The 24,734-nt window shown below is 43.6% G+C and overlaps 2 protein-coding genes across 2 annotated transcripts; one reads left to right on the forward strand and one right to left on the reverse strand.

Annotated features, from left to right (window-relative positions):
* Positions 1-499: 499 nt before the first annotated feature.
* On the reverse strand, positions 500-1,565 carry LOC135373493 (uncharacterized). The gene is made up of 2 exons (XM_064606673.1): positions 1,516-1,565; positions 500-1,059 (listed from the first exon to the last, which is right to left on the reverse strand). The coding sequence occupies exons 1-2, from the start codon at positions 1,555-1,557 to the stop codon at positions 538-540; spliced, it is 564 nt and encodes a 187-aa protein (XP_064462743.1). The 5' UTR covers positions 1,558-1,565; the 3' UTR covers positions 500-537.
* Positions 1,566-16,648: 15,083 nt separating this feature from the next.
* On the forward strand, positions 16,649-18,644 carry LOC135373454 (uncharacterized). The gene is made up of 5 exons (XM_064606653.1): positions 16,649-17,181; positions 17,518-17,595; positions 17,759-17,829; positions 17,905-18,012; positions 18,582-18,644. The coding sequence occupies exons 1-5, from the start codon at positions 17,166-17,168 to the stop codon at positions 18,642-18,644; spliced, it is 336 nt and encodes a 111-aa protein (XP_064462723.1). The 5' UTR covers positions 16,649-17,165.
* The last annotated feature ends 6,090 nt before the right edge of the window (positions 18,645-24,734 follow it).

Genomic DNA, 24,734 nt, shown 5'->3' on the forward strand with positions numbered 1-24,734 from the left:
AGAAGTGGGAAAGGACAGTTTCTTGGTGGAGATTTGCGTTGTGTTGATGAACATGTTGATGTCGAGGCTTTGTTGTTATTTACTTGCACGCTGTTGGAAGCGTAAAGGATGTAATGAGTTTTGATGTCTGTCGAAGTGTCTTGATTCGTGGATGTTGTGTTGTAGAAGATACTTCCCTGTATGGGTTGAAATTCTTCAGCGTGTGATGGAGAAAGTTCCTGGAGGAAGTCTTTCTTTAGGAACATGCTGTTGAAGATCTTCTCCTGGTGGGACTTTGGAGGTGACTGGATGGAGACGTGTCCATTAGGCCAAACGGTGATTCCAAGCTTGGCAGATGTGCGCCAGTCGCTACCAAGTATGAAAGGATATATGATGTTAGTGACGATAGCAACTTGAAGAGAAACAGTTGTGTTCGCTAACTTCACTTCCACGACGGCTTCGCCGAACGGCATGGACTCGTTATCGACGGCGATCATTGCTGAGTCACTCCATGGTTTTATGTTAATACCCTCTTAAAGCTTAAAGCTCTGCTTAAAGTTAAAGCTCTGCTTCCTGTTTTCTTAAGATTGAGATGTCTGCACCCGTGTCAACCAGGGCGTCGACCGGTGTGTTGTTTACAAGAATCTCAATGACGAGTCTCACGGGGTGTCTAGATGGTAAGTCGTGTCTTATTGAAGCAGTGTAGCTGTGTTTCTTGTCTTTGTCTTGATGTTTGGTGTAGTCCTTTGGGTCTTTGTATTTTTGGCTTGATTTGTCCGATGTTTTGGTGGAAGTAGGAGAATGTTTCTCACCATTTTGCCGAGATGAATACTTAGGCTGTGATGTGGACGAAAAGCCTTGCTGGCGTTGATGTTCCTTCTTCGTGTAGTCCTTTGGCTTGGCTCCTTGTTGACGCCAGTTTGGATCACGGTGTTTCTGAGAAGGTTCGATCTGTCGTGCCAGCTTGATCAGAGTGAGAGAGTCACATCCAGTAGACATGTAGTGGGAAGTGAGACTGGTCCTCGTTGCCTCGCTCTGTAGACCCATGGTGATGTAACGGATCTTGTCACGTTCCCTGAGCTGATAAGGGCATTTGCAGAGTAATTTGATCTTTGCATGAATGTAGTCATGAGATAGATTCGTCACTTTTCTGGACTCTAGCTTCACAATCACGATTCCAATCTGGTAGATCTGGATCATAATCAAATTGATCTTTCAAACCTTTGACCCAGTCTTGCCATGTGACACAACTTCTTCCGGATCCATCGTCCCAGTCCTTGGCCGCACCACGAAGCTTACTCTTTGCAATGGCTAAGGCGGTATAATCGTCCCAACCGTACTGGATACGTAACACCTCAATTGATGAAAGCCATGCGCGAAAATCATCGTTGGGCCGGCCATAAAAGAACTTCAATGTCTGACTAAGGTCGGGGGTGGTTACTATCCTCTGTGGTGTGGAAACCACCTGTTTGAAAATCTCAGCTAACTGATCGATGGTGATCGGAGCAGAGGAACTCACGGTAGGTGTCTTCTTACTTGTTTTGTTTGTTGGTGAGACTTGTCCATCTTGATGTTCATCTTCGGATGATTCGTATTCCTCCGATGTTTGGTATTCCTCGTTGTCGTCTTTGGTGGGAATAGCACTCGTAGATACACGTTTCCTCCTTTCGTCGTCTTCCATGATGAGAATTGCTGCTTGACGAGGATCAGCGTTCTCTGGGAGTGTGAGATTACGTAAGACGCACTCTTCAAACAACTCTTGTGCTGGACGCAAAAGAAGTCTCAACACCTTTGGACTGTCCATGAAAGAACAAACTCAAAAGACGATATTTGTCTTTAGGACACAACGAAAACCAAGAGACAGAAACAATGCTGCACCATGCTCCAGATAGGTGTTAGCAGCTGAACCTAACGAACGTCGAACGTCGCGTTCGAAATTGCGAACAACTGAAAAATGCACAAATGCAACGAAAAACTGAAGACGCAATTAATGCGTGACAAAAAGTGAACTAGAAGTTAGGAAGGGATAGAACTGTTCGAAAAATGCAATGCAATGCGTTCGAATGACGAGGCTAAGCCTAAATCGAACAAGCCTTTCGAACTACGTCAAAAGCATAAGACTTCAAAGTCGAAGTACTTGCAAAAAATTAATACGGTATCAACCAGAAGTGGAAAATCTGAAGAATCACTTGCCGTATCCTGTCGACTGCGCCATGTGAGGCAAGATAGACCAAGGGAAAGGGGCGAAGGAAGGTGTTAACGCTGGTGATGAACCCGATGTCCCTGGCTATCTGCCAAACTCAAAATAAGATTCAGGAATACGGCATTTGGATAACACATAGACAGTTTACTAGCACTCTGGTATGATACATACAATGAATCAATGACTGGAAAGATAATACCTAGCAATTTGGGTGATGAAGGGCCGAATGAGCTAAAGCGAGGATCCACCAGACTAACGACGTATGATGATGAACGTCGTACGATGAAAGAAGTCAGAACAGCACGTGGCGCGCACAATGACGGTGAGGCCGAATTGAACAGATTGGCTCTCACAGCACGGATAGTACGGCTCTGTTTGAACCGCGCGTCTGGGGTGATCTTTTGTGGTGCGCCGCCAGGGACTTGGTCTGCTTTCTCATCGAAGCATCGCTCTTTTCATGAGTTGTTCGTCCATCTGCATTTGTAATGTCAGTCTGTTGTTACGTGCTCTTCTGCAGCCAGCGTGGCATGAGAGACGCCGAAGGAAACAAGGTGCGTGCACAAAGTGTTTGGCGGCTTAAGTTCACATGATAAATGGCTTTCCAAATAACTATCGTCAGAAGCGTTCTGTTGCCGTTCTAAATGAGCGAACTATAAATACCTCGCAGGCGAAAGCATAGAACATATAGTATGATAGTATAGGAAGCATCGAAAGCATGCATCACAGTAAGGTCCCACATTCAAAATACACGACTGGTTTTGAAATGTGCATAAGAAACACAATACAGCATGCAAAAATATGGTGTACCGTATCTGAAAGTCGACAAAGCAACGTGGATGGAAGTTGAATCCGTATATGACACGCATACTGTTCTCGCTAGCCATACGTGTGTCGGCCAGACGTGCCGGATGAAATTATATGTTCCCAAAAAGGGTCCACACGTCTTTGGGAAAACCCATCTGGTATGTTCGTCAAGTCTCTCGACCACTGACTTCTCGCTTACCATACACGGCACCACATGTACGGCGTGCCCAAGATATGGCCGAATGTCGTCTGCTAGAAGGTGGCCAGACTGACTTTTGAAAAGGTCTTATGTGGAAGGTCTTTCGTCGATGTATTGGAAAGGAACACGAGGAGGAAGAGGAGGTTGAGACGACTGAAGAGAAGAAATTGGCGAATGAAACAAGAAATTTATGAAGCAAAAGCTGATGATGTCAGGCTGATGTCTGAAAGCTGATGTCTCCTTGCGGCGAAACAACAGTCGGCAAAAAGTCAATTTTATCAAATCCATGGTTGGGGAAGCACTGGACGATAATAAATCTAGTCTTCTCTATGTCTTATTATCACTTTCAATTCTACCTCTGTGACACAATGTCCGAAGTAAGACCGTTTTCCTTCAACCTCCCTGCGCAAATGATTGTATGTAGGCATTCCATGTCAGGAAAAACGTACCTAGTTGGTAACATCCTGAGAAATATAACAGTATTCAATGTAGTCCCCGAACAAATATTTTATATTAGTAAATACGATGCCGCTGGCAGAATGAATTCACTAAAATTGATTTAGTAAATAATTACCAAAGATATGGGATGAGAACATACCAACATTGATTATAGTTGACGATCTCATGACTGAAAAGAATGTTTGCAAGACATGGTTCGTCTCTATACGAGAGCATCACATCACAAGAATGCGTCAGCTATTTTTCTCTGTCAGTACTTATACAGTAATGATGTAAACTATCGCACCCTATCCCACAACAGTACATATATAACATTATTCAATAATTTAAGGTCTCGCGCGCAACTCGAACTTCTAGGACGACAAATCTATGGGAAGTCACACTTATCGTACTTCACAAAAGGGACCGAAAAGTGAATATAAACCTATCGAAACTTTATGTTCAGCGAAAAGCTTGAACCTTCAAAAGTTCAAATATCAAAGAACTCCGCTGAAATCGCTGTAGTTTTTCTGTAATCGAATTTTCCATAATTGCATGTCCAGGGACCTAGTAGGAAACTGGGCAGTCTGTCAACAATTGCATGACCCCGCGCCATCTGTCGAGGACGCATGTAATACGCGCACTTCCGGGCGCTAATCCGGCGAAAACGAAAATGGCAGTCGGCATTTGTGACCAATTTCTACGTCGAGAATGTCGAGCCTCTTGAACATGAGTGCGCTGGAATTTCACATTCGAGAACTGTCGCTCACACAGAACTGTGGTTCGTGCGTTAGCGTGCTGGAAAGTGTGTTCGCAGCAGCAGAAGATTCCTCGTCCAGAGATTAATCAGAGTCACATTCGTCCTCAGCAGTAGCTCACCGTACCGTGAACATGGACTGCTTTGTGAAATTTCCATGTATCAGGGAGAAGCACTTGTGTAAGCCGAAACAAGCGCTGTTTTGTCGTCCTGCAGGTGTCCATGTGTGAAATGCAAACCGATGGGTACTACGGGTGGATACTACGGTTTTTGCTGCCGAGAGGTAGAGAATGCGTGTGAAAAGCAGACAGACAATTGCAACAGAACTAACGAATATTTCGAAATACTGTGCATTGACACCGAAGTACTGCAAGTGTATTTTACATACATCCGAGAAACCGAAGAGCATGGCAGCATACACGGCAGCGCCGTATGGTCTTTACGCGCTACTTGAACGGCAAACTGGACGGAAAACCCTTATTTCTGCAGGAAATTCTGTTATACCACCTGTCGGCCATTCACAAGATGGACATGGGGTGCTCCGAGAAAATACAATAGAAAGTACTCCACTGGATCTCGATCTCGTCATGCATGCAATTAGGGATGCTTTCCCATCAGTGCGCTGACTTGTAGAAATGTTGATGTCAGCATATTTTCATTTCGTGCTTGCTGCAAGTTTTTCTCATTGCTTTTTCTTTGCTGTCACAGCATATTACTAGTTTGCTCCTGGAGGTTTAAGTAACCTGTGGGCATAGATGTATTGTAGGTTATACTCATGTCTCAATTGTATATGTGAGGAGTAAGTAAGATAATTTTCATCAGTGTCATCCAGCTGAACTGTGTTCGTAACCTTTTAGTATACTTCTTAGTGACTACGTTTCCAAATGTCAATTAATGTTTGAACCAAGATTGGGACTTAACACTTAATTAACTCTGTTTTGCTAAACGGGGTACTTGTAACTGATTCATTATCACGTCACCAACTAACATTTGTAAAGAAGGACTTGAGGGCTGACTTCAAGTGTTATTAACCCTTGATCTCGGTTCAAAGTTAACCATGCACCATTGGTGTGCATAGTACTCCAAAATGGCTAAATAATTTATAGCATAAGTTCTCTGTTACTGTAATTGAGATGTACTTTTGTAAAGTACTTTTGACAGCCCTGCAAATTGAAACTGGCTTCAGTGTACACTACAAATGTATCGTAACATTTAAATGAAATATAATATAAGAGCAGAAGCAACATTTTGTCACAACTCAAATTATATCTCTCTTTTTTATTGTCCAGGGATTTAGGAAACAGAGTAGGACTTCCTGCCCTCTGATGTTTTGACGTACTTGATAGAGTTGTAAAACCTGCAACAAAATAAACAAGAGAAGTATAAACAGTTTCGTCTCTCCCTTTTGAATTTAACAAGCTAGTTATGTTTTACCATTTGTGCACTTTTGTATTCTCTGTTGGTTAAAAGATTACACGGACAATAATGCTGCAGATCCAACAGTGACCTGTCATCTTGATGAAGATGAGAACTTGTCTTCATGCATGCTAAGTGAGACGAAAGAAAAGTACAATGAAGGTTGTACAAAAAGAGCCAATCTCCGTCGACTAAAATTTTATATATGTGGATGTTACCACATCGTGTAGTTTCCATCCAAAAGTAGGACTAGGCAACGTTGTTTGATTGTTGTTGGTCAGTTATTGGCATGTTGATGTGCTATACCGTTATGGCACATCAATATAGATAGGGGCAAACACAGTAGACAGCGTGATGGCTGCAAACTCTCAACTGAAGATTTATTCAACAGAACAAGAACCTGAAAGCATGAGTAGAAAAGGCAGTGCCCATGCAATGCATGGAGAACCACATCAATCTCTGAGAAAATAGGATCGGGAGAGCAATAAAGAAAAATGACAGTTGCGTCTGAGATAGGGGAACTCTACAAATTTAGGACCAATATGATGTGGTAACCTTGCATGGCTCACTGCAGCAATGACACAGAGTGAACAATTCCAGTAGTGGGACTTAAAAGACAATGAACTTTCACTGTTTCAATGGTCATTCGAGTGTAGAGGATGCATCTCTAGAAAATTAATTAGCGTTCGTTAGTCATAACTACACCTCTTCACACAGGAAGTATTCTTCTACTTGTGATAATTTATACATGTGTGACGCCTGTACATACCTAAGATTTGTGTTGAACTCATCACCTCGGTGAAGCAAAATCACTGGTTACTGAACGGCAGTTTGCTTCGGACGCCTTCACAATTCGCCGTCTACGGCATCTTCTTCGTAGTCATCGGCAGCAAAATAAGCTCCGCACACACGACACGACTGCTGCATCTAATAGCCGAGTGTTTCGAACCACATTCGTTCTCGCGCTCTCTCCTCTTGTGGCAGAAAACGAAGATGAACGAACATGATTTTTGCATACCCGAACACCAAAACTACACCAGGCATATGTAGGTATCCTGAATACGTGACAGAGCAGCCACGAATATGTCATCCATTCCAATACTATTTCGCGCGACTAACATGACCACCCACGACGTAAACAATAAACGCGATAAGGTTCAGGTTCAAGTGTGCCTCATCCCTTTCGAATCAGGGCAGGTACGAGAGTACCACAGGCGCAGTACTAGACCACCACAGGCGCAGTACTAGACCGAAGTCTAGATGTAAAACAGAAATAAAACGAAAGGTCAGATAGTTTGTCGTCGTGGGGCGTCGCTCGCGTTCCGGGATCCGGTCGTCTGGTTTCGTCTTGCCTCCGTCGTCCTGTTCGGCTTCGTAGTCGTCTTTTGCGTTTCTTTGGGAGATGCTATCCAAACTTCCCGTTGGTCCCGATGTGGCTGATGTTTGCAGTACGTTAATTCTTTTGCATTCTTTCTCCCAAGCCTCCAGGTGTCTCTTTGTAGTTTCAATAATGTATGGCGGGGTGTCACTCTCAAAGCCTAGCAGTCTTTGGAGCGGTTCTGGTTTCGGTTTCGTTGGTAGTAGTGCCCGGCATGAATACATTATGTGGTGGAGGTCCTCGTCTTCGCCCGCCATGCAAAGTATGCATTCTGCGTTGTCGGTATGGAAAAGTTCTTCAATGCACTTCCTTGTGGGCATGATCCAGTACGTGCTTGGAACAGTAGGCCGCTTCCGTTGTCTCCCCTGTAGAATTGTTCCGTTGCGCGTTGATGTTTAGACGGCCTTGCAGATGGCGCGGTGGATCGCAGCGGCGAAGTAGCTGAATACTTTATTAACATAGAAACTATGGAAGTGAGCGTCATTTTTAAAATGTCGTTTAGCTGTGAGATCCTGTGCGTCAACTTTGTTCTCTATAAAATTAGCTTTCATGTGGTAAGGATTGACCAATCCCTGGGAGCCCTGGACCGGAAACCGCCGAAACCCAAGTTTATCTTTTTCGCCGTTTGTTGGCAGCACCGTCCATGTTCCGGTAATGTTCAAAATATTTATACGTAAAAAATATGCCGCATTGAGAAGTAATGCTTTTTGTGTCTTATGAAACAATGATGTTGTGCACGACAGTGGGCAAAAATACGGGGGTTATTTTTCACTTTTCGGTCCCTTTAATGCATTCGAACAGGCAACAGGGAAACCATTTGGTTATCAAGTGATTGACCTCACCCACTTACAGAGTGTGATAAAAGATTGCGAATGGGTATAACCAAGCTCGAGACACAATTTGTTTTCATACCAAAATGAAAAGCCACATCACCATTTAACTTTCCTTAAGGTGCTTGCAGCCTGTACTCCAGAAGAATAGGAAAACATGTTGAGGGAGGCTCTTCCGCACAGCATTGAAGCTCTTTCTCAAGTTTGCAAGAATATATCGAATGGTAATGTTAAACTGTCACCGAAACTAGACAAAGATTTAATGAACTATAAAGCCACAATTCGTTACACAGCGTATAAAACATTGCACAAATCGCCAAAGAAACCACAAAAGTTTCTATATTGACAACGAGGAGGTTTGGTTCCCTTACTCCCACTGTTACTCACAGGTTTGACCAGTATATTAGGTGGTGTAGCAGGGTGGGCTATAGCTAAAGTAGCCGGTGTTTGAAAACGGCAACAAAAATCGAAGTATTAAACCAAGTGGACACAATTTTGGAATCTTATAAAGCGAAGACATAAAAGTAACACGTATACAAACAGCTATGTACTACACCATAACAAATCAATTGAAACCGTCAATAGAATCAGATCCACCAGTAATAAAACCATTACAAATGGAAGAAACTATTAGTAGAAAAATTAGATTATGATTCTCTATCAGATGATAAACATATTAAAAAAAGTAACACGGACAGTGTCAGCGCTACCAAGGAGTTTGTCATGGAATGAAAAAGAAGAAATCATTAATAACAAGAAAACCATTCATGGTTCTAGTATAATGAAATTGATCTTGTACCTCTCCAGTCATAAATGAGTGAGACCCTCTCGGTTTCCAAAGGTGTCAAAACTTCTACCATCACTCAAAATTGAACAGAAGAGAAAATCGAAGAAGAAAATATTGTGGAAAACACACAAGTCACCCCAAAGATGGTTGGTTTCACGGTTGGTAACAAAGTTGGTTTCATCCTCGGACAAAGAATATTTCTTAGAAGAATGAGCCACAAGTCCCCTAACGGCAGGCTTGGAGGGGTTCAATGTGATCAAAAAGCACAGAAAATCACAAGGAAAGAAGCACTAGAAGACTTACAATGCGATGACGTCTATACTCTCCACAAAGACGGGAGACGTAGATATAAGAGAAGGAAAGTCATCTCACTCCCCAGGCAGAAATCAGGACTGGTTCCCGAATGGTCCCCAAGTGGTTCCATTTGCAGTTGAATGGTCCCAGATGGGTCCCCAAGTGGCGTTAGTGGTCCCATTCTGGCTTTAAGCGGGTTCCATTCTGGGCCCAGATGGGTCCCAAAGTGGTGCAGTGTTCCCACTCTGGCTTTAAGCGGGTTCCATTCTTGGCCCAGAAGGGTGTCAAAGTGGTGTGTGGTTCCCACTCTGGCTTTAAGCGGGTTCCATCTTGGGCTCAGATAGTTCCAGCAGTTCTAGCTGGAGCCTCACAGGTACCATTTTGTTCCCAGAATGGCCACTTGAGACTCGAAGTTGGGCAGCTTCCCCCTTTGAGATTTCATCTTGTCCTGCACACTTGCCATATATCCTACTGGTTTTGTTTGATCTATTACTCTGATCTATTTTAGTACATGCATGATCTCTTTTTATTGCTGTTTATCCAGGTGCGTGCGTCTGCGATCAAATATATGCTGTGTCCCTGTAACTCCAATTCGAGCACATATTCTCATCTGAAGGTGCATATCATAACATATTAAGTACCAGAGAAAGGTAAAAAATACATCTAAACAACAACAAAAATTAAACTAAATAACTAGAAGAAAGACAACGAAAAGAAAGGGTAACTGCAGAGGCTGATGCAATGTGAAGACGCTACGGCGGCTACAAATTCAAACTTGAAACGGCGAGAGCCGAGAGGGAGAGGGGAGGGCGAGAGAGGCGAGAGTGGCAGGTGCCATGGCAGTTGCAACTTGAACGCGTCCCGCGTCGCAGCAAGTTGGTTTGGTCTTCAGTTGCCGTCGCAAGGATGGTGTATCTCCTGTGCAGTATTTACGTGTGTTTTAGTGGGCTTTGTAAGACAGTGCGATGACAATATGGTTCCTGTGCAACACATTGTCGATTTCCCGGAAAAGTTTTGACGCCAAGAAGACCTAAACGGCGTAGGGGCAAAACGCACTGGGAAACGCCAATCGGACTGCACGTCGCGAATGTTTGCAGGTATGAGTGATGACCGTGATGTTTTGATTACTATTAAATAGATGTTTCATTTTAGAAACTTGGGAGGAACTTGAAGAGAAACAGGATAAGAAGATTCGGAACGTACGGTGAAGAGGAAGGGGGTGTCCCGACCTGCATGGGTGTCATCTTCTCTAAGAAAATACAAGATGTGAGGTGTCCAACGAACGAAAGCTCCCTGTGGTCCATGAGTGCATCGCATAGTCAGGCATATGCTTTTGTCAAGACACAGTGAGTGATCAGACTTATACTACGTAGTATGAACATGTAGAGATGTATTGATTATTTCTTTCTGCTCAGTGTATGCTTTTAGCAGAATAAACGGTATTTACTTGAGCAATATGTGCATTTCTACGCCTTATTTTCAGTCATGCATTCAGTGGCCCCAGCTGCTAAGTGGCCGGATCCCGGACCACTTAGCAGAGGGGACCACTGGATCAATTCCACTGGTTCCAGTTCAAGTGGGACCATCGTGAAGCTGGTTGCACTTTCAACTGGTCCCAGTCACTAAGTGGGACACACTCAAAGTGGCACATGTCCAATAAACCACTTTGAAGTGGTCCCACTCCAGAGTGGTCCCATTCTGAAGTGGTTTAACGAACTGGTCCCCCATGGGACCACTTGACAAGTGGGACCAGAGTGGGACCATTACTAGGGTGGGACCAGAGTGGGACCATTACCAGAGTGGGACCAGTTCGTTAAACCATTTTGAAATGGTCCCATTCCAGATTTCTGCCTGGGTCCATCTGAACGACCTCCACCAAGCAGACCTCATCTGATTCATTCAATACAAGAAATACAATAAAGGATTCTCCTACATACTGCTTGTGATAGACTGTTTATCGAGACAACTCATGGCCACACCTTTCAAGACCAAACAAGGTGAAGACGTGAAGAAAGGATTTTTCAAGATATTTTGAATCAGGCTGACACCACGCCTACTTCACGTAGATCGTGGAAAAGTCACCAAAATGGCAGAGTGGGGCTGTTGGTACATGACTGAATAAAACAGGAGCTAGAAACACCGCCAAGAACACATGAGTGGAGCAAGTGTTGTCCTGTGTGTTCTTTTCCGTGTTTCTAGCTCCTATTTTATTCAGTCGTGAAAAAGTGTTTTACAACAAACATGTGCAGGCTTGGTGTAGGCGTCACGGTATACATGTTTATAGTAGGTTTTCCTTTATGAAAGCAAGCTTGGTTGAACGTGCAATTAAAACAATTAAAAGTCACCTATTCCACTATTTCCGTAGTAAAGGCAATCACAAATCCCTTACAATTCTACCAAAGATTATAGAGGATTATAACAACTCTTACCACTCAACTATTAAAATAGCGCCAAATGAAGTGAATGGAAGTAACGAGGTTGAACTCTTCAATAGACTCAATAGTAAAAAATATGACGATATCACGAGAAAGTTACCCTTTAAAGTTGGTGATCAAGTTCGTGTTTTCTTGAATCAACCAGTCTTTGACAAGGGTTACACAGTACACTGGTCTCATGTTATCTACACAATTGCGAGGTATAAGAAAACGGATCACCAAGTCTTTTACATAGCAGGCCCAGATGGTGTAGAAGAAGAGGGCACATATTATGCAAATGAATTGCAATGTGCAATCAAAGGGGATGATGGCCCACATCCAATTGCAAGAATTATATCCAAAAAGAAAATTGATGGAGTCACCCATTATAAAATGAAACGGACTGGTTATGACGATTCATTTAATTCGTGTGTTCAAGCACAGAATGTTGCCAAGCTCTGAGTTTTATATGTATCTCCTATCCAATGATTCTACCGAGTTATATCCAACAAATACTCTAGACAACTTTATAGTTGCTTTGAATGCACCCCTACAACTAAGTGGATAGTACGAAGTTGGATTACAAGAGCTATCCACCTGTAACCTATTCTATAATATAACACGGAGTGATGACAGTGCCACGCAGGTTGATTACAAAGACTTTGTAGAGGTTCGTAAGACTATCGTCGTTAAAAGAACGTTTGAAATCGCTCTTCTAGAGCTTTTTGAAGACTTTAACATTTCTTTCACTTATAATGACGAGAAATATGTGTTCCATTTGCCGCATTCTATTCGTTCAATTAAATTTCTAGATGAAAACCTACAAGATGCTATTGAAGTGCCGTTCATTCAAGGCACTACTAAAATGGGTTCTAAGGTGCAGGACACATACCTTCAAGAGGAATTCGCTTCATAGCTATGCATACTAGAAGAAATTTCTATTCTTATTCCAGTTGGCTTGATCACATTCATTCTAGGTTGCTCTGTCAAGACCACATTAAATCGTTTTTTTAGATCACACAAAACTGAAGCAAATGTAACATTCTGAAAGAACAGTTATAGATTGCCACAATCATGATACAGTCTCTTTGTTATTCCATAACAACTCAAGAATCTTCTCGGATTAAATAATTTTATATTATAAGGTGATACAGCCCACTACCAATGAGATACATTTCAATGCACTTACCCAGAAAACGCAACCGATCCCTAGGACGTCCCGAACGGGTCCTGATGTCCTGATCCAGAAAGCAAGAGCCCCAGGCCGTCCCAATGATAACAGTTAAGGACCGTCCCGTGGCAGTCAGTTTTTGTTATCCCCAGGCGCAACCGAGATGACACTGCTGCGATTGGCTCAGTTGTGATATACCATGGGTGTTTTGGAGCAACGGTATGACACCAGTATATACGTGGTACACGTTCGAGAAGTTCCCGCTGTTCCCGCACAGACAATCTTATATCTAGTAGGAGTTGTTATACTTTAGTCTTTCTTTCTTTTGCACGTCCGGCTGTATGGTTGCTGTCCACCAACGAAGGAAAAGTAATAACACAAATTAGTTCCACGAGGACGCATCATCGCAGCCAGATGAGGGTAAAATAAAAGGGCAGATCGACGATCCAAAACAACTTTCAATTGGGATGGGGATCTAGAACTTTCGGTTCCAGTATGGATTCGAAGTTCTGGTATTTGATACTCAACTTGATTGAACTTGTCCTATTCCTGACACTTAAAAGTCTTTCTGGTCTTTATAGGGTTCATTGGGATGGATGAATACTAAGTGCCAGATAACTTTTGTTTTTAATCACATTTCTCAATTGCGAAAGTTGCGCGATTTCTACGGCAGTGGCGCCTCGGTTTCCATACTGACTGGCGGTTTACGTTGGTGCAAGTGAACGGGTCCCTTTGTACGTAAACGTCGCCAATGGAAATTTCATGTAAGGAGTGAAAGATTAGTGTATCAGAGCGTTCTGAGTTATACTGTTCTGACTATGCCTATAGGTATTGACGTGCAACGTTGTACAGGAGAGCCAAACGTTCTGCCGAAGAAAGCTTAGGCCTAGTTTCTGATGACAACCGTGAACGAGCTGTCGCTTTCGTTCCTGATTTGAATGTAGTGCGTAATTTAAGTGACAGCGACGAATTTGAGATTCAGTGTGATTCGCATGCAGGAGATGAGTCGTGTAGGGAGCCGGTTGTAGGATATTTAGAGGGAGCTTGTGGAACATTGGGCTACGCGGTGACGCGCATCATGTGGCAGCGTTCGAAGTACTTTCGAACGCTGCCACATGCAGCGGCGTGAAAGCAGATTCGGATGTTGGTCCTGATAGCGTGGAATGTACCCGAGTAGAACAGCTAGTAAGGGCTTGGGCGTTAACTGGAGTTCATCACAAGCATATGACCGATATATTAAAAGTCTTCAATTCTCACCCTTGTTTCTCAGTTTTTCCCGGCTCCGCACGTATGTTGCTCGGTACCGCCCGCACGTCATCCGCAATTAGGGCAATGTGTGATGGTAAATGGTGTCACTTTGGCCTCGAAAACGGACTGAAGTACGTCTTATCTGAGATCAGCCCAGTCCTTGACACGGTCAAGATAAACATCAATGTGGATGGCCTGCCACTTACTAAAAGCACGAGTAATCAGTTTTGGCCGATTCTGTGTAAAATAATCAACTGTGGTGACACACAACCGTTCCCCATAGGTGTATACTATGGTCAGTCCAAAGCGTTATGCGCAAACACATTTCTCGAGCCGTTTGTTACAGAGTTCCTTTCATTGCATGAGACTGGTTTGCAAATAGGGGGCAAGCAGGTGAAGGTTATCATATCTGCACTTGTGTGCGATGCGCCAGCCAAATCATATATTCTAGCGATAAAAGGTCACTCCGGGTACTTCAGTTGCACGAAATGCTTCATTGAAGGCAGCTACGGTACTGACAGAGTGAGCTTTTCAGAAGCAAGTGCACTACTCAGGACGGATGAAAACTTCCGCAACCGCTCACAAGAGGAACATCACACGGGCACCTCAATTCTTGAGCAGCTTCCAATTGACCTCATAAAATAAGTCTCTTTGGACTATATGCATGTCGTGTGCCTGGGGGTGCAAAAGAAACTGCTGAGTATGTGGTTTGCTGGCGCTAAGAAATACCGTCTCAGCCCATCGATTCGGGAAGCAGCGTCTGTGAAGCACGCAGCGCTTGCGCCCTTCATTCCTGCAGACTTCAGTCGGAAGCCGAGAAGCATGTCTGAGTTGGCCTGGTGGAAGGCAACAGATTTGCGCATGTTTATGCTTTACACTGGGCCTGTAACTTTATAGGGCACACTTCCTAATGCACTGTACAAACACTTCATGAAATTGCATGTTGCCATGTCACTGCTGTCAAGATCGTGTCTCTCCGATGAACTTTTGGACTACGCAGACGGGCTTCTCCAGCACTTTGTTGCGCAGTTTGGAACACTTTATGGGCAGGATTTTGTTTCACAAAACGTACATGCTCTGACTCACTTGGCAAGTGATGTTCGTATCCATGGGCCTCTGGATGTCTGGAGTGCCTTTCCTTTTGAGAATTTTATGCAGATGCTCAAGAGATTTGTGAGGAAGCCTGAGAGATCTCTAGAGCAGCTGCATAACCGTATTCATGAGCTAAGGTCTGTACCTTTTACGCCATCAGTCACATCAGATAAAGTGACCCTCTCTCTTGAAATTACAAGGGCAAGCGTCCCACCTGGCTGCATTCCACCCATGTACAGGAAGGTCACTGTGCCAGGACGCTTATGTTGCAGAGCAACTCAAAGGACAGCACATGTTTATTGCATGATGAAAGTATAGTCGTGGTCAGTGGTGCTGCCCTCAGCAGTTCAACAAATGAGGCATGCATTGTTCGCAGAAAGTTTCGCAGAGTTGAGGTCCTGTACAGATCCCCTTGTGACTCCTCCATTCTGGACATCTATGTTGTTAACCAGCTGTCTGTGTCTCACACCTGGCCACTGTCTGCTGTCCGCATGAAGTGTTTGAGGCTTCAAGTAACGGCAAATAGATACGCCATATTTCCTTTCCCGCACACAGAAATGTAATTTTTGTGTGCACAGTGGGGTGCATAGTGACATATTGATGTCTGCTTCCTCTCTCTTTTTCTCTATGCATACGAGGTGTTTCGTTTTAGCTGCAACACATGTTCACAAAGAGGGAGTTGCCTTATGATACTGACTTTTTTATTGCATTAGTCAACGAGACAGCTACTACAAAATGATCTTTTTTCTCAGGTAGGGGACTACTGAACAGGTATATTTTAATCGACACTTTAATTATGGACTTGAAAAAGCACATTGCATTTGCGATATTAAAGCCTGATCTCCACATAATGTGCTCAAGCCATAGATAAAGCACAAAATAGTCACAGCGCATGCTACAAACCTAAGGATTGTACCTTTACTGTAAACCGCAAGGGATGGGCAAAGGAGCGACAGAAACGTCTATTTCTGCTCTCACATGGCGTCACAGGAAGACGTCATACATAAGTCAGGCAAGCCCTGATTGTGGTATCTTTCACGATTTTTTTTTTGTTGCAAAGAACTTCGTCGCGTGTCACCACTAGTACATATGAGTGCTGGTTGTACCGGTGAAGGGCAAGAGCTGTGGCCAGCAGAATAAAAGGAGTGATAAACACGAAACAGAAGAATAAAGCAAAAATCGTGAACCATACCATAAGGGTTTGCATGAATCTTGTTGAGTAAGGGCACTTGCCGTTCGCAGCAGACGGCAGAGCAAAAAAATAGAACTTTGTGTTTCATCCGTGACTCGGCCGGTTTCTGTGGAGGTTAGGCATTAATACTGCAATTGCAACGTGCGCCGCCAGTAATTGAAAAGGTGATTGAAATATGTCTGTTAACTTGTCTCATAATTGAGAAAAATATGGCTTCTTATAGTAGCAGTCCCGTCCAGTAACCCAATGAGCTCCAGTAAAAGCGTCCAAAGGCAACTCCACTTTTTGCAAAAATTTGTTGCAGCTAAAAATGAGCACCATGTATATGACTCGATGTTAAGAGAGATGTTGTTCATTGTTCATACAACCTAGTTCTGGCAGCCCACAGTATTGTGCTACTCATCATAAACTATTTGTACAGCAGGCAAGCCCCCAGACAACACGAAACCTCACTGGGACGTCCGAAAAAGATCCCCACATCCCACGTCCCGCGTGGGCAATCCCTTAGACGTCCCAGGAACAGCCGCGGAGGGCAACCACCATGAAGTCCATCATGAGTACTTCGGCGGTCGTAATGTGGACTTTCCTCCCGCTGTCCCACTTTCCTTCTTCTACTCTCTCGCAAACACTCGCAAACTGCGAGGCCGAATTATGGCGTCCGTTAGCAACCAGATGGCGCTAATCATTTTAATTTCTCACTAGCTTTGTAATGTTGCTCACAGCATTGTTTGAGTAACGCAAAGCTGCTTACGTAGACGATAGAGAATAACGTGCCGCGGATAATTGCATGTCATGGTTTTGAAGTTGGTAACAAGGAAACGGTCATACGGTACTGCGGCTGAGTGAAACTGAACGCTAAAAGTGGCGGGAGCAGGACGGTTGTCCGTTCTTTGTATTTATGGCTTCCATGATGGCGGCGCGCGTCCGTGCGTATTGCCGCAGTTTGATGTACAAGTGAGAGACATGGACGGCAGTATAGGTATGTTTGCTCTTTTGTAGGTAACGATAGTTTGTCACGGATTCTGTTTTTCATAATGCAGTGAAGTTTTGCAGCGTACGGACATAATTTTCTGGCAGTTCAGAGAGAACACGTTTGACAACGTAGAGAGCGTTTATTGTGTTTTTCCCCAGTTTCAGGGTTCGTTATGAAGACGTTTGACAAGTTGAGAAGTTGTTTGAGAACTCGCTACCAAGTCCAGAACAACACTGTAAGTTAGAGTGACAGTGAGTTTTATTATCAAATACAAATAGTATGAAAACACTGGCCTGTGACAAACATGTATCTTGCACCGTAACACGTTGAATGTCATTACAGGGGATCAGTCAATGAAGGATTTGCCAAGTTACAGCAGCCTTCTATCCATCACAAGCTTTTGGCCTGAACGCAGACATGGTAAGCTGCAGTACTATTTCTCTAATTTCACGTAAACCAGGGTCATTGCATTCATTGCGTGGGAATCAGCTTGTACACATGGATAGCGTAAGCTAGCTTCCAGTACGACAAAAAGGATGCTGTGCCAGGGGTAACTAACTGTCTCTATCCTATACACTTTAAGATTGCTCTCAGCAGAAGATTACTCACTTCCATCTTCTCAGTTCAGAGGAACAAGTCAGCGTCATTTGCAAGGTGCCCCGCTTTTTCATTTCTATCCCAAGCAGAGCACCCAGTGATGCAATTCTTAACATTTTCCTATCTATATAGGTAACCACAACAGTTCTTTCACAGCGGCCTGTCCTGCAGCATCCCAATGAACAACTACTGTACGACCCGTATGGGAATTTTTTTCATGAGCAGATCAACAATGCCAAGGTAATTAAATTTGTGATAGGATTCCAAGTGTGTCCCTGCTTGCAGGGGCTATATTTGGCATGCCACTGACCTGTATTACCACGTGAGGCTTGCGAACTCGGCATGCTTACCTCCTGTACTGTTTCAGAGCAATCAGTATCAGCTAAATAATGCAATCTATTTATTTTCTGTGTGTATATGCATACTATGTGGACAGTATAAGTACTGCTTGGGACAAAAGTTTACGGAACACGGCACCTGCGTATTTCTTCATCGGAGCGCTTCCCTGCTAGCTATCACGAAGCGGCCCAATAGGGAACAGGTGGCAAGCTATTCTATCCATCCCTCAGTATGTATGTCCCCTCCTTTTTGCTGCTAGGTTGTCGCTCCATTGGAGAAATACGACACCCTGTTGTTCCGTGAACTTTTGTCCCAAGCTGTACATACAGGTTTTCGCCCCAAGCGGTATCTAAGTATCTCTTTCTTTCTTTTTTTTAATTGTATTCTCAATAACAAAACATTTGTATACCGCCCTGGAACGAAAGAATTATCTAAATATTTAATGACGTCTCGGTTTTGTTTGTTGTCAGGTTACCTCACGAAGATCCGGGTGCCTCAAGCGTCGCTACCTTCTTGGGAGAGAAATGAAATAGACAACTATGTCGTGACTGTACCACTCATCGCGAACTCAGGAACGTCACAAATCAAGAGCAGCATTTGGAAGCAACAAAGAGGACATTTAAACTGTGTGTACTCAGATACATAGCTTTGTTTCGGTTACTTAGGTAGTAGTTACAAGCATATGCTGTCTTGCGCGTTAGAAAAATGTATTAAAATTGCCTTTGTAGTAAGCTGTGTATTTTTATAGGGACACGCTATATCAGACATCAGCTCTGGATTCATGGTGTAAAAATCTGATGCTAATACGGCAAATTTTGAACTGTAATTTTGAAAATTTAATTTCTCATCATGAGAAAATTATTAAATTGCTTGTAATTTGTAACAAAAGTTATAGATAAAACTTAACATCTCAAGCGAAAATGTGCTGTGGATGTGCAAGCTGTCGTTCCTATCGTTTTTTAGTGTGGAAGCTGACAGCACTTGTGCGTACAAAAATTCTCTATGGATCTTCGGGGCAATCTCAGAAACGGCATTATATTAATTTGCTTGTATCTGTATGTTGATATATGCATAGTTTGCTACAAGTGCTCTTATTTGGGCACACCAGTGCCACACCTTACCTTTTGGCTTCAACTTCTGAATTCAATTCGACTTGCCTTTTAATATAACCGGTGTCCCGTCTCTGTCTAGTGATTCACTGTGCCGTAATGAGGCTGACTGGGGAACGAATCACTCGCTGTGACAAGCCAAACTGTTCTCTTGACGCAGATATGGTGTCATGCTTACGGTGTTGCACATGTCATTTTCGTCTGTGCAATGTTCCAAGTAAATGTGATTTGTAGGATTTTGGATTGTTATAGGAACTGTGCAGTGTGATATTTTGTTCCTTTGAAGCTCAAATATATTTGAAAACAATAAACTGACAGTTTTTCCCTGTATAAAAGCGAATCTGGTTTCCTTATTGCGTATACACTAACTGTATGGAGGTCGCAAATACGCGCACTGGATACCGATGACCGCCGACCCTACAGAACAGTCAGCAGATGAGGCTAGCACCTCTGCAGAGCAAATATGCTATGCTGTGAAGCCTCCTACCAGCGTGGGCTTGAGGTACCGGAGAAGTCCCTCAGAAATCCTTTAGAGATCTCGAGGGACGTCTATGGGACCGTCACTGTTACGTACTTTGGAGTTTCATTCAGATCTCCCAGTGACGTCTATGGAACCAACTGCGGTCATCTCTGGGATGTCTGCAACATCCGCATGGAGGCATACCTGGGACGTCCCTGGTACGCATCTGTGTTGTCTGGGCCTGATCGGTTCGCAATTGCCAAGTTCCTCGATGAGAGCGTGGCAGTGCCGCTTGTCTTGAAAGAGATGGTTGTCGATGGCCCCCTAAAGAGTACAAAAATGTCGGCACACTTGCACGAAAAGAAAAGGAGCCACAAGGAAACTGGAAGCTACTACAGTGCAAGATATTGGAAAGATATGGTAGGACACATTACCGATGTCCCTCCTTTTTAAGCACATTTTTTTATCTAGGAACCTATGATGACGCGCGAGCTGGGCTACCCCTTGCCGAGGAAACCTCTGATCTGAACGTTGAAGTTCCATTGGGACGCGGGAAGCTTCAAAAGTTATCCAGGATCTACTCAGATAGCGAAGGATCTAGATCGCCAACACCCCCTCCTCCCCTTCACAACAAGCTTAAACTAAGAAGAGGTGAGTACTACTTTTTTCTTAATTCGCTCCATTCGGGGAATAATAATGAAGACAGATATGAAATGATGTTATCAGAGGCGCTTCTGTTTACTATGGTCAAGACTCAAATTGTCACATAAATTAGCTGCCATCTGGGGGCTGACTCACACGATGCATCGTTTGTTGCATAAAGCTCTGCTGCCTGCAACAGATCCCCCATGACCAATCGTGTGAACCAACTTCTGTATCATAGTTCTCCGATTGCGCATGGGCATCTATTGTATGCAACTGAGTTTCATTAAACAAAAGATGCATGGCGTGAATCTGCCCTGAGTGATTAGTTTGCCTTGTTGCAGCTGCGAAAAGCAGCAACCCCTCGTCTCAGTCAAGCAGGTCCCAAGCCTATGATCCCCCATTCTTCACAAGTTACCGCTCTTGACAGTAAGTGAACGGGTTTGGTGCAATATATAGTGCATAGACACGTGTAGCAGGTTGGAGCAATTTGAACTGCATCAGGGAATACTATGTTAATACTCTACATTTCAACAGATCCAGTGGAGGGTGCCCTTGCATCAGAAACTTCAGTGCACACTGGGCCACAAACAAGTACATCGAGTAACCTGCAGGTAACAGGCATTAATGGTAAATATCACTTCACCGTTCCAGACCAGATTAAGCCAGTTGTAAATGTGACACAGATTCCTGTCGCGAACTTGAGGATATGTCTTCTAATTATGTGGCCAGAACACACAGGCACCAAAGTTGCAGTGTTGTCCAGAGGAGCAGCTGAAATGTAACAAATATGTACCACGCACTACCGAGTTGAGGGTGCGTGACCTCATCGGGACTTGTGTAAGTTCCAGGTGATGACTCCATGTTTCTAAGAAGTGGCCTTCAGCAGGAAATCAGTGGGTATCACAGCCGGGCACGTATGAACTGCAGTATGTGTTCCTTACTTTCTTTTCCCTGTCTGCGTGTCTTGCACAAATAATCTATGCCAGTGCACATAAAATGAATCCCTATATCTCTCCCTGTCATTGCAGTTTTCATACATATGTGCTCTGTGTTCTAGGTGAAGGAGCGACCCAGTCAATAAGACTCCACCCAGCAAACCATTAATATCCATGGGACATCCCTACAAGGTCGCGAACGTCCTGAATATCTCGACATCCATAGGATATCTATGGGATATCGCACATTTTCATTGCGTTTTGGGCTTACTCCAGTAAACAACAGATGTCCCTGGTACGTTGGAAGGATATCGCGCTCTGGATGTTTGAATGTCCCATGACAAGCAGCCTGCAGATCCTAGGGATGTCTATGGGAGATCCAGGAAATATTTGTTTGTCCTTATAGAGACGGTAACCTGAATTAAAAACACAGTAGTTGATAGGAAGAGATGTCAGAAATGTTGTTGGATATACTGTGGGTTGATGCAGAAACACAGGAATTGCGAAGATACATCCTCGTCACCGTTACAAATGGTTTACGCCACGCTACCCCTAACGAACGTGTGTGTAACGATTTGTATTTCAGTATATGTTCCATCCAGCTCGCAAATAGATGTTACTGCGGGTTTTTCCAAGTGGTCCAAGTGAGGCGGGCAGGGTTCGGCACTTATGCTGGCGTATCCCACGGTGTTGCTGTACTGTGTTGAATCCTGTTAGGCTAAGGTAATGTTTTTGTTCCCAATAGTATCAAATGCGTTAAAACACACAATAAATATTATTTGCTGGAACACAGTTGCAGTGGTCTCTACGCACTCTACAAACACTAAATATCTGATGCACAAAATTGTTAAAAGCAAAATATGTACGATATTCGTAATCTCCCGTATATATCCAAATATCCGCGACAGACGTCGCAGGGACTTTCAGTGGATCTACAAACATGGCAGAAATGCTAGTCGCAGGGATATCGCATGGATGTAAAATGGATCTGTGGCAAACTCCACTGGATATCCAAACGTCCCGGGCGAGATATCTTACGGATATTTGTTGGATGTATCTGGTTTGCTGGGCAGCCATGGCAGCATTGCCCTCAGCGGAACTTCGTACACCATGACAGCCATGTCCTAGAGTTCACACAAGAAGGACGTGAACGTGCCCCGCGTAAGTTCACTTATCGAGATTGGTTCTGCCCTGCATTGCCTGCTTGTTTCTCGTGCAATCTACACGCTTTTCTGGTTAAACTTACATATAATACCTTTTTGGGAATGATTACATTTTTGTAATTTGATTGTTTACTTGTTTTGTTGGTTTTTGTAATTTTTGTGTGAGCACCGTTTTTGGCCCTCACAGGGACTCCTCTGAAATGGTACCTGATAAGTTATGTAATGTAGCGCTATTGAAGTGAAAAGAAAGTGGTGCAGAGTTGCCCATATCTTGCAGCAGAATGGGCACCGCGCTTTCGGGCAGGAGGAGTGCAAGCTGAAAATTACAGCAGTCCTCGCAACAGCCAAAGACCTCATCGCTCTAGCAATGATGGTACACTCTCTTATAACATGTTCACGCAATACTTAGCGGCACGGCTGCCCTGGAGAACTAATTTTATATTTGCAATTGCATTTCAGGGACAGAAGATGACTTGGAGCTGTCATCAAGGTCGGATCAACCTAAGGCAGGTTAGTGATGATGCTGATGATTTTCTCGTATACAATGAACTACTACAGTGAGTTTATGTTTAATGCTCCTTTCACTAGATTTTGAAGAAAAAAAAAGCCCTCAGAACATTGAACATGATGTCCCTGCGCCTTCTCCAACACCGATTTTTTTTCATCGTTGCACCTATTTCGTGACGTGGGACAGAGTGCTGATTAAATAATTTTTAGAATATAATTCAGAGTTCTCTATTGTGCCGAATGACTGCCACAAAGTAGTCATTCGATCTTTCCATGCTATTTGAATTCGTAGCATTTGACATGATGGTTCCAGAAGCAGTCACATTGATCACGGAATTCCTAGAGCTTACTCATGTTATGTGCACCTTTTCAGCAACAGTACATAATCTGTCTTGGTGGAAACAACAATGGTGACAAGGCACGAATGTTTCTGTGCCAGCTGATGACCGACGACGTCGCTCTCCAATTCAGTTGGAAAGGGTCAAATGGAAAGAAAGATTTCAGGAGCCTGGAATGCACAAACATTATCTGCCGTGAGTAAAACTTCAAAATTTGGTTGCCATTGCTCTGCTTCGTGTACAAGCATCTTCGTTGCTGATGTGCCAATGGGATTAGAGCTTCCCTTTATGGTACGGGCTCAGAATGTAAGCTCTGCAGTTCTCCAACCATTAGGGTAATTACCGGAGGCCTATTTTGCTTCTCATGTCCTGACACGTATGGCATGTCCACATTTTGTGGATCCACACAAAGGACCACGATTCTTCAAAAAACGGGTTGGATTTTTGGCTGGAATACCGAAGCTGTGTTATTCTCGTAGTCAGGCGGTACAGGCAATCCTTGCTCTGGAATCACTTGGAATACAATATCCCCATCACATTTCAATGTCCCCTAATTACTGTAGAAGTGTTTTTTTTTTTCGCGTGGAAAATATTTTCGCGTTTTCGAGCTGATTTGAGGAGTGATTCGCAAGAACTTAAATTCGTGACACAGGGTTCCAGGAGTGCTTTGTTCTTGCCTGTCGTGCTGCGGTTAATTCTCGGACATATTTCGGCACGTACTAGGCATCAGTTGTTCACGGGGATGGCGGCATTCTAGGTCAATCCCTTTCTTCTTCTCGTGTACATGGGTGCAAAAGCCCTGTACAATGGCCTTTAGGGACCTTGCAGGAGGCCAGAGTACTGGCCGTGCACAGGTGAGCCAATTCATTTTAGCAGTGCTCATTCATTATCACTTAGGGCATTGCACGGTTGAGATGTCATACTATCATACAAGCTGGTTTTGAGAAGGCGGGAAAAGGCATGTTGGGGCTTCGTGGGATAGTGGTATATGTACAGTGCTATGCGTTTGTATAAGTAACAAAAGCGTGATCAATTTTCATTTCTTTACATCTTGCCTGATGCGATAAAACCATCTTCTGTGACTTGCTTAAACTACCTACGCTGCATGGAGTAGAAAGGGTAAGGTAGTCATGGTATAGCGGCAAGCGCCGTATGATTTTCGCCCTCATATGGCTAGAGTTATTTGCGGGAACTTAAATTCGCAATTTTGAAGGAATGCGCGAAAAATGTGAAAAATAATTCGTCGCAAAAAAACCACTTGTGCAGTAGACTGTTTCTTGTTGGGGTATGACTTGATTATAGAGAAAGAAGTACTTGTAACAAAAAGAATAACTATCCCACCAAATCACTGTGAAACTCTAGAATTACTACTTCATACAATCAACAATCAATTAGAGAACAAAGTTCTACTCACATATAGCAACGACACAAAGCTCTGCACTATCAATCCACTTGATGGTGTAAAC

The sequence above is a fragment of the Ornithodoros turicata genome, unplaced genomic scaffold (assembly GCF_037126465.1).
Source record: "Ornithodoros turicata isolate Travis unplaced genomic scaffold, ASM3712646v1 Chromosome25, whole genome shotgun sequence".
Taxonomy (NCBI): domain Eukaryota; kingdom Metazoa; phylum Arthropoda; class Arachnida; order Ixodida; family Argasidae; genus Ornithodoros; species Ornithodoros turicata.

What these genes read in the sequence shown, in the direction of transcription:
- LOC135373493 (XM_064606673.1), bottom strand. Translation starts at nt 1,557, where the DNA reads ATGAACATCAAGATGGACAAGTCTCACCAACAAACAAAACAA. An exon ending in CTCACCAACAAACAAAACAA is followed by an intron (nt 1,060 to 1,515) that starts GTAAGAAGACAC and finishes TGCCCTTATCAG; the next exon opens with CTCAGGGAACGTGACAAGAT.
- LOC135373454 (XM_064606653.1), top strand. An exon ending in TTGGCCTGAACGCAGACATG is followed by an intron (nt 17,596 to 17,758) that starts GTAAGCTGCAGT and finishes ATACACTTTAAG; the next exon opens with ATTGCTCTCAGCAGAAGATT. An exon ending in AGCAGATCAACAATGCCAAG is followed by an intron (nt 18,013 to 18,581) that starts GTAATTAAATTT and finishes GTTTGTTGTCAG; the next exon opens with GTTACCTCACGAAGATCCGG.